The sequence below is a fragment of the Urocampus carinirostris genome, chromosome 14 (genome assembly GCF_059441175.1).
Source record: "Urocampus carinirostris isolate Australia breed hairy pipefish chromosome 14, RoL_Ucar_1.0, whole genome shotgun sequence".
NCBI classification, from domain to species: domain Eukaryota; kingdom Metazoa; phylum Chordata; class Actinopteri; order Syngnathiformes; family Syngnathidae; genus Urocampus; species Urocampus carinirostris.
The window spans coordinates 39,275,805-39,285,959 of record NC_142362.1 but is presented as its reverse complement, the minus strand read 5'-3'; the positions used below and the strand labels follow the sequence as shown (position 1 = coordinate 39,285,959).

General features: G+C 41.6%; 1 protein-coding gene across 1 annotated transcript; it reads right to left on the bottom strand.

Annotated features, from left to right (window-relative positions):
* Positions 1–1,372: 1,372 nt before the first annotated feature.
* LOC148353405 (general transcription factor II-I repeat domain-containing protein 2-like) lies at positions 1,373–5,724 on the bottom strand. Its single transcript, XM_088352409.1, has 3 exons — positions 5,678–5,724; positions 3,279–3,984; positions 1,373–1,624 (listed from the first exon to the last, which is right to left on the bottom strand). The coding sequence occupies exons 1-3, from the start codon at positions 5,722–5,724 to the stop codon at positions 1,373–1,375; spliced, it is 1,005 nt and encodes a 334-aa protein (XP_088208535.1).
* Between the last annotated feature and the right edge of the window lie 4,431 nt (positions 5,725–10,155).

The window sequence follows — 10,155 nt, the reverse complement described above, 5'->3', positions numbered from 1 at the left end:
TCGATTACTGTAATGCACAACTCTCTCGTCTCCCGAAGTCTAGAATCAAGTCTCTTCAGCTGGTACAAAATGCCACAGCGAGGCTTTTAACTAGGACAAAAAAGTACGATCACATAACACCGATTTTGGCTAACCTGCATTAGCTCCCAGTTAGCCATAGATGTGACTTCAAGGTTCTCTTAGTATTGTACAAAATCATACATGGACTTGCTCCCTCTTATCTTTCAGATCTGATCTGCCCCTATGTCCCGGTCCGAAGTCTACGATCTGAGAGTGCCGGTCTTCTGATGATCCCAAGAGCAAAGAAGTGTTCTGCTGGTTCGAGAGCGGTCTCCATCCGGGCACCGGTGCTGTGGAATGCTCTTCCCCCTGAGATCCGATCTGCAACCTCAGTGGAAATGTTTAAATCTAAACTTAAAACTCACTTCTACTCCATAGCATATGAATAACCTACTCTTCTCGTCAGCTGAAAAATAGTCTGTGTAATATAGCGTAATAATCTGTGAAGCCCTTTGAGACTCTTCGTGATTTAGGGCTATACAAATAAAGATGACTTGACTTGACTTGACTTACAGCTCATTTAGAAAGTCCAGTCAGAAGGCCGTTACAGTAGTCTAACCTGCTAGAGATAAATGCATGAATACGTTTCTCTAAGTCTAGTTTTGACAGTAAACCTTTGATTCTGGCAATATTTTTGAGATGGTAAAAGCCTGATGATGTTATGGATTTAATGTGGCTGTTAAAGTTGAAGGATTAAAGCGAACACTTGGGAGTGACAGTCCATATTAATTTTATCTCTGGGCTTTAAACCATTCGAAGATCTCCATTTATGGGTACTGGTACAAGGTTTTGTTTTTTTCTCTGGACATGGTGTAATGCAAAAACGTTTTTTAGAGTAAAAAGAAAATCCAGCACCGTTTTACGGTAAATTTTGTGCTCATGTTTGCCCCATTTATATCCCATTGGTTTGTTGTTCGTACAGAAGCCACGCCCTCTCCTCATGTTCAACCTTCTATCTGCTAACAATGACACGCAACTAAATAAGCACATGAAAGCCTACCTCTTGATTTTAGTTTTGTTATCGTTTAGCAGTGGACACAAATGCCGGAAGCACAAATTGCAAGGTGAACTCAAGATGAAAACTAAAAACTATGATGGTTGATAGTTGATGGTGAAAAATGACCCCACAAGGTTCAAAGTGTCTTCATGAAGGGTCAGGTGTGGGGTGATTGGACACACCAGTCAAAATCACAAAAACCCATTCGGCGCAAACTAGTCAAAAAAGCCGCATCAGACCCTTACATAGCCCCCGTCAAGGGCCGGATACTAGACGGCCAAAAAGAAAAATAAATAAATACGGATTGCTGTGACATCAAGACGGATGAAAGTCCCTGCTGGAACAGGGAGGCGAAGCGGTCGGGGATTTCCTCGCAACCAGGGCAGGGAGCCAAAGTGGTCTGAGACTCCTCTCAGCCAGGAACTCTCCTCGCATGTGGGCCAGGCAGCAGAAGTGACCAGTAACTGTCCTCGTAGCTGGGGCAAGGAGCTGAAGTGACAAGGGACTCTCCTTGCAGCCGGGAACTCTCTTCGCAGCCGGAGATTCTCCTTGATGAGAGTCAGCGAGCTGAGACAACCAGGGACTCTCCCCGCAGATGGGTCAGGGAGCTGAAGCGACCAGGGACTCTCCTCTCAGCCGGGGGTGGGGAAAGCGTTGCAAAGTAAACTCAGGCTCAAAACTGAATTCAGTGATGGAGATAGTTGATGGTGAAAAATGAAAAATTACCCCACAACAGGCCTTGAACAAATCATCTTTATGAAGGGTAAGGCTGATTAGGAACAGGATTGTGGTGATTGGACACACATGTCACAATCACAAACCCATTAGCCGCCCTCTTTTGGACAAAGGCGTTCCAGACACTAACACATATACTTGCTTGGGGTTGTCCATCGATTCGATGATGACCATCTTCTTTTAATTGTGAGTCTGCTCGGGTACTCAGGTAAAAGACGATACCTGCGCAATGATGTTTTTTAAAGTGGCGTAAGGGGTGCGCTTTCCCCAACGCCACTATCTTGATTGTAGAGAAGATGGTTCCAGTGGCAAGGGAGACCCTAGACGACCGGCATCTTCCTACAACTGCAGGCGGCTGCCGGGATCCAGGTCTGTGGGAAACCGCCTCAAAGCGTGCCGCCACCAGCTTTTGGGATCACTCTTAGTCTGGACTCTACCCTTCGACCTGTTCGGCTTGGGTAACCCTGCCAGGAGTACGAGACTCCCGCCGACATAGCTCTAGGGGTCATGGAGACGCACAAAGTGCCCCACCACGATAAGGTGGTGATCCGTCGGGGCACACACATATAGTATTTTATATTCAGCTTAGATACAATTATATACAGTAGGAAAAATATCTCCATAGGGAGAAAATCACCATTCTACAACTGACACAACTGGATTCAATTGTACTTTGTAAGTGAATATAAAAATACGTACCCTTCAAAAATTGTTGCTGGCAGATTGTATGTAAGTGAGTGATGCAGGAGTATTTAGCAATCACAGGACACTGTAAGTCATGACTTGCATTTAATAAATGGCGGAAATGATGCAGCAACGCACCATCTAGTAACAACAATTGGGTTATACAGTTTTATTAATAACATTGTACAGTACTCCTTACCGGGAAAAGTAACTGCATTCCAGCAACACGATCCTTTGTAACACGTTAATACAAACACTAGTTTTCAGTTGCATGCGTTTCTTTTGTCATTGTCAGACTCACCAAGTTTTATCATGTCCTCTTGTTCCCTTGGTTTTGTGTGTATTTCCCAGATGTCTCTCATTGTCTTTGTCCATGTTTAGCGAATGTTTATTTTTTCAATCAGTTTGATGTAGAGTGGTTGTCACAGCAATCCATATCTGTGTTTTGACAGAGGGGCCGAGCCAAGAATAGATGGATTGAGTGTTGTATAAATTACACACAGGATTTGACCAATTAATGTTAACAAATTGACTTTCTGTGTATATAAAGATGTGGGTTCTGTCCCGTTTTTCCTGTGATTATTAATTTAAATACATTTCAGTTGAATAAACAAAGCAGGAAAACTCACCATCAGTTTCAATGGGAACAGTGTTGTTAATCTCCCTGTTTTGTCAGTGCATCAAAGTCTGGGGTAAGTTTTGTTGTGGCGATTCTCAGGATCTATCCGAGTTGTTGGTGAGTTATCCTGGATCTGTGACAGGCTTTGTTCATGTTCATAACACTGAATGTCTGCTCACATACATAGGTCGGGCCAAACAAGGCCAGCATCTTCTGTGCTGTCCTCCATAGGTTTGGAAAGGTGGCTTCGTTCAGTAAAGCATAAAAGTCGTTAAGTTTAAGAGTGTTGAACTTTTCCTTCAAAGTGGCGTCAGACTGAAGATCGATCAGTTCCAATTGCACCTCATGTGGTACTGTTTCCGGGTCTTGTGAGAAGGGACAAGACACGAGCTGAAGTGACTCATCAATGTTTTCAAAATCAGAGAACCGGCGACTGAATTCTCTGTGCAGGTCATCCAGTGATTTGCTGTATTTCTTTGCATATCGCGTCGCCTCTTTCTGAGTGTCAAGTGTGGCGAAATGAGTGAAAGATGTGTTCGCAACTTGTCTGGAGGATAAAATGAGCTTAGATTTGAACGCTGTAACATGTTTGTACATGTCGTGCACAAACTGATCTTTCCCCTGCAGTTTCACATTCAGCTCATTCAAGTGTAAAAATATGTCCACAGCAAACGCAAAATCACAAAGCCAGTTCTGGTCTCGTAGCTCAGGAAATTCGTCAGACTTCTCATCAAACTCTAAAAATGCGCCAATCTCCTCTTTCAGGTCCCAAATGCGTTGAAATGCTTTGCCCAAACTTAACCACCGGACACGAGAGTGGTAAAGTAAGTCCTGATGGTCCGCATCAATTTCCTCCAGGAATTTGATGAACTGACGATGCTGGAGTCCCCTTGCGCGTATAAAGTTAACAAGTTTTACTACTGGATTTGCAACATGACTAAGCTGTAATACAGACTTGCAAAGTGATTCCTGATGAATGATACAGTGAAGGTAAATAACATCCTGTTCAGGGTTTTCCTATTTTACTTTATCCTGGATTCGTTTCAGCAGCCCAACGTTTTTTTCCTGTTAAATTTGGTGATCCATCCGTCGTGACATTGGCAAGTTTACTCCAAGGTAGTTTATGTTTCTTGATTGCAGCAGACACCTTTTCATATATGTCCTCTCCCCGCGTTTTTCCCTTCAGGGACTCCATGGTCAAAAACTCCTCCATTATCTCAAAGTTGTCATCTATTCCTCGGATGAAAATTATGAGCTGTGCTGTGTCTTTCATGTCTTTACTTTCATCCAGTGCAAGTGAATATAACTGAAAGAACTCTGCCTTTTTGTTTAGCTGGCTAGCTATATGTTCATCAATTAGTTCCACACGGCGAGTCACAGTCCGACGTGACAAACTGATTTTTTTCGAAATTGGCTCGACTTTACGGACACAGAACACCTGCAGTCTCCACCATGCAGTCTTTCAAAAACTCACCTTCGGAAAAAGGCTTGCTAGCTGCTGCTAATTTGAATGCCATTAAAAAGCTTGCCTTGGTAATTGACTCCTGAAGCGCAGTTTGTCTGTGAAAAAAAAGTTGCTGGGACAGTAAATTGGCTGCCATTCTCTCAGCTGTAGCTCCCCGTTCTTGCGCCGACAGCTTGCTGGCATAATTGGAATGCTTCGTAGCAAAGTTATGGCTAATATTGTACTCCTTAAAAACCGCGACACTTTCTTGACATATCAAGCATACTGCCTTTGATCGGACTTCTTTAAAAAAATATTTTGTTGGCCATTCTGTTTTAAACACTCGGCACTCACTGTTGACTTTTTGTTTCTTTGACAAACTCTTGTTTGTTTTTAGAAGGGAGAAAGCTTTACTGCGGAAACCGAGAAGGAGAGTGCTTCTTCTATTGGGGAAATGTGGGCATTACAGGGGAAATTGTAAAAAAAAAATGAGAACGAGAGGAAAACGGGAACAATAATAATGGCAGAAAAGTGAATAAAAAAAGAAAATTGAAAAAAAGAAGAAAGAAAAAATGATAGAAAGAAAAGTAATACTAATAAAGACAAAAATAAAAATATATCCTCCTTTTTTTCTTTTCTTTTTCTTATTTTTCCTCTTTTTAGTTTTATATCATGTTTCTTTTTTTTCATTTGTTTTCCCTTTTGTCTTATTTGTTTTTTTCTTGAGCTATACTTTCTGCCCTATTTCCCTTTTTTCTCTTCATTTTTTAATTTTTATCTCTTTTTCTTTTCTTTAACCTTTTCTTATTTTTCTCATTTTCAAAAGTAATAAGATGTGTTTTCATTACTTCGAGTCTCCGAATTTTCCATTGAGATTTTAGTATTGGTTTTTAAAGGCACGACAGCAACATCTAGAGGGAAAATAATATACACAGTCCTTTTAACTTCCATGTTAAAGCTGGGGGCTCAAACGGTCATGTTTGTCGCTGTGATTTTGAGACCCCTGATTTAAACACTCGGACTCCTTGGCTCTCTGCTAGTTGTTGCCTTCCCTGTCATTTCCCAAGCACTCTTGCCTCAGCCTTCTGTTATTCCAGTGTACCGAGCCTTGGCCTGCTCTTCCGGATCAGAGTATCACCTCACGAACTCCTGGACTGTCACTTTTGCTGAAGGGATTGCCTGCATCTTGGTCGACGATTGTTAATTCGCCACCTGACTTCTTTGTACCGCACCCTGTCCAAATAAAAAAATCACAGTTTGCTGTGCTAATCAGTGTTTATGCACTTTGGTTTCACACCACCTTGATGTGGTTCCTGACGTACACCCTTGCATTTGGGTCCACACCGCTCCATGAAAGCCTGACTCAGTGGTTCTCAACCATGTTTATTGATGTACCACTTATTATCACACAGCTTTCAGATTTCAGATGAAATTTTAAATTGATTTACGACACTTAAAAGCTATGTTTGTGTGATGACAAACATGTTTAGAATAAGAAACCTTTTTTACAAGACTCCTGTCTAAACTTTAAATGTATTCCTTCAGTGTCATAGTTAATACAGCTTAAAATCATATATAATATATGATTTAAAATGTGTAACGCACTTAGGCTATGTTCACCTTTGCTCTAGGTTCATAGGTTTAGCTGGGAGAAACAAATAACCAAATGACGGTGTTAATAATACAACTTTAGTTACAACTTACACAATACCATTGGGCCCAAAATTAAATGAATAAAATGTACAATCATTTGTTTAAAATGTTTCAAAATCAAGTCCAGCTGAGGGTGGCAGAAAAGGTGGTTAGTTTTAGTTACTATTGTTAGGAAATAAATATTAAAATATACCGTTTACCAAATTGTTCGAATTAGTTATCTGACTCCATTAACCAAACATAACCTTCATTCACCTAACAATGCATGCTCGTTTCTTTTTGTGAAAAGACAGACAAGAGATTGGCATTTCCACACGGGGGCAGATTTATTTTCTTAAACAAATTAACTAAGTGAATTCCATCGAATTAGCTGAATTATTGTCGCTCGAGTCTTCGTCAAGCCTTTTCTCTCGATTTTCCCTCTCGTTCTCCCATCTTCTCTGATCTTCCCAAGTCCTTCCGGCCCACGCCTTTTCCCCAAGCTGGCGTGTCGGCTCCTCCCATGGGCGGGCCAGGAAAAGCCCCCACGTGGCCCCACCATCTCGCCTCGATGTCTGGACCCCGAGCGATTATCAAATCAGTGCCTGGCGTCCTGCGTCTTGGCCTTCTCTGTCAGAGTCCTGTTATCAACAGAACTAAACAAAACATTCGCATTCGGAACCGCGTGACCTGTCATTGAACTTAAGCCTTCTCTGTGAAAAATCTTCATTGCATTCAATAAATCTAACTTCAATAAAATCCTTTATAGTAAAATGTATAAAATCCGTCACTATATTGCGGGGTTTTTTTTGTGTTTCTGGAGTCCGATTTTTGTGGTATTTCTGTTATATTGTTGTTGTAGTACTGTAGTTTTAATCTTGTAGATTTTCCCAAGTAACATTTTGTCGTGCTTCTGCATTATTTTCGTAGTATGTCCATAGTATGATTTGTGTTGTGTCTCTTTAGTGTTTTTGCAATATTATTGTCGTAGTATTTCTGGTATCTTTCGGTAGTAATTTTGTATTAATTTCATGATTACTCATTGCTGCTAGTTGCCTGAGAGATTCCCCTCCTATTTATACCCAGTACCTAAGTCACTCCTTATAAGTTCATCAGCGAACAACTGCATACGCAAGGCAAGCACTTTGACTCTGGCTCCTGTCAGTCCCATTTTCATCCCATTTGACCACGCTCTGATCTCCCGCTCCGGCTAACGGCCTGTTTTTGGCCATCGACCAGGCTCTGATCTCCCGCTAAGGCTAATGACCCGTTTCTGACCACCGACCACGCTCTGATCTCCTGCTTCGGCTAACAACCCATTTTTGACCACCGACCACCCTCTGATCCCCCGCTCCAGCAATAGACCCGTTTTGCCCATTTGACCACGCTCCGATCTCCCGCACTGGGAAATCCACTTTCGCATTCCGATCACGCTCCCACCCCATGAGCGTCTTGCTTCACTTGTCCAGCAAGCACGAGATCGCTGGCGTTTGTTTTCTCTATATCCTAATAAACTTTTCAGCGAAACGTTTTGCTTTTGGGTCTATGATTTGTTCTGGCTCTGACAATTATAGTATTACAGGAGTAGTATTTTTGTAGTATTTACTGTATATATTATTTATATGTTTTCAGAAGCAAAGCTAAATAATATATTATGTCCCTGTTTTTAAGCACTAGATTTAATATTTAGTTTAATAGTAGTATTTTCTGGATTTCTGTAGGAGTATTTTTGTTGTAAACTCACAACGGGGCATTGTGGACAAAGGTGGAACCTTCAAAACATGTATATTTACTATTACTATTACTTACTATACTATTGTTGTTGACCATTTTTGTTTGGCGGGCTAGATCAAATAGCTTTATGGATGGCATTTGGCCCGCAGGTCTTAGTTTTCCAAGCTCAGGGGTAGAGGGTTATTTCCAGTAGATGTATCACATGCATGATTTTTTTCCCCGTTTTGATTTCTTTTTTTCTCATCAGAGCATAGAACTTTTTAAAAGGTAAATAAATACATTTTTAATGCACTTTTCTTGCCCACTTTCAAGGTGTGGCAATTCTCCCATCTAGGCTTTTGACACCATCCATGTGTAACTTTGATAATATGAGATGAATAAGGAATGTCTTCAGCCATCGTAATATTGTAGGGAAAAGGTACAATGTTGCAAAAAAAGTGTAATTTTGTTTCTTATTTTCTATGTTTTTGAATTTCCTTTTAATCTCTTTGTGGCATTTAGGCTACACGCTAACAGTTAGTTTAGCTAAGAAAATAACAACATATTTTGCCGATAGTCATGTTTGAGTCAAGTTATGTGTACTTGTGTAGTAGCCCTTAATCATAAAGAGTCTCAAAGGGCTGCACACCACAGACTATTATGAGACCATCACCTGATCCAAAAACCTACATGAGGGCAAATAATACACAGATACAAAGATATTGTCAACATAAAATGTAGGTTATTCATATGCTTTAATAATAATAATAATAATAACAATTTCCTTGTATTGTCATTCTGTGTAACAATGTACACAGAACGAAATGTCGATTACACCTGACCCGTTGTAGCGAGCCGATGCAGCCGCAGCCAACAGAGGGCGCCGCCATTTACCCATGTTTTAAGTCTTAGGTATGACTCGGCCGAGGTGCGAACCAGCGACATTTAGCATAGAAGTGTGTTTTAAGCTTAGATTTAAACATTTCCACTGAGGTTGCAGATCAAATCTCAGAGGGGCGTCGTATCACACCCAGCAGGACCCATCAACCAAAGGGTGTACCAAGCCTAGAAGAGGAAGGCCGGAGGTCAAAAACAGTGTGGTTAGCGTCCCAGCGAACACTGACCTGATCGGACCTACCCAAGAGAAAGATCACAAGGGGAGATTTATGCCGATTGGAACCGTCCCGCATCTCTTACCTGCTAAGATCGGTTTGTGACACACTGCCGACACCATCTAACTTGCACAAGAGGGGGCCCATTTTGCAAGCTTTGTGAAGAAAAGGGCACCATGATACACATTTTCTCTCATTCTCTCTTGCTTACACCTTGGAGCAAAAGCGATGCAAGAAACATCAAACGTGGCAAAACAATGCCATTTACAAAACTTGTTCGAGAAGGACAAAAGCCATCACCACTATTGCAACAAGAAACAACCTACTAATGAACGCCCAATTATGGGAAATGAAGTTAGACTTTGGAAGAAGATTGCAATTTCCTTCGGTTGTCCAGACAACCATAAGGCTAGAGTGGTAATGTGGTCAGAAGAGGCAAATAAGAGCATGCAAGGTGGCATTGGAAAGAAGGAGAACCAAATATCAGGACCTCTTGCTTGAATGCATGTGGAAAGGAAGGCAGGAATTGTTGTTCGCAGTTGAGGTTGGTTATAAAGGATTCCCCACCCAGTCAATGTGGAGGATGCTCACAGCCGTGGGAGTAATAGGAAGGAGAAAAGATCACAGCAGACCGCAGGAAGGGGGAGGCAACAGAAAGAGCCTCTCGCTTGTTATGGAGCAGGAAGGGCGAGCTTATCTGGAAGCCAGGAGGAGGAGATGGGCAATGATTTAGCCACCACTGCCAGTCTGCCATTGGAGGGTGTTGTGCTATAGGGTCAAAACACCTGATGATCTTGGTAACTGCTTGATTACATCAAATCCCGCTGGCCAAAGCTAAAAGTGAATGAAGTACAGGCATCTTTGGATGTATCGTCAACAAGACGTTTATGGGGCCACGGAAAAACCCTGGCTGTGGCCTCCAAGGAGATGGATGACAAAAAAAAAAACACTTGAATACCTCTCAGGAGACGTTTCTGCATCGCAAAAAAGCACAATATCTGCAGAGGATAAAAAAAAAACAGAGTACATGGACCAGAAACCTGTCCTGGATATAAAAGATTATATCCAGGTGCTGTTCGTATTCTTGCAACAATTGCATCCTCTTGTGCCTATTGCTAACTATTAATCAAGATGGCCTTTGTTTTTAAGTGCCGGAAAG

Coding starts and splice junctions, on each gene's coding strand:
- LOC148353405 (XM_088352409.1), bottom strand. CDS start 5,724: ATGCAGGCAATCCCTTCAGCAAAAGTGACAGTCCAGGAGTTCGTGAG. Junction 3,985..5,677: donor ACAGTCCAGGAGTTCGTGAG/GTGATACTCTGA, acceptor TATACGCGCAAG/GGGACTCCAGCATCGTCAGT. Junction 1,625..3,278: donor CCTTGTTTGGCCCGACCTAT/GTATGTGAGCAG, acceptor TGGTTGTCTCAG/CTCGCTGACTCTCATCAAGG.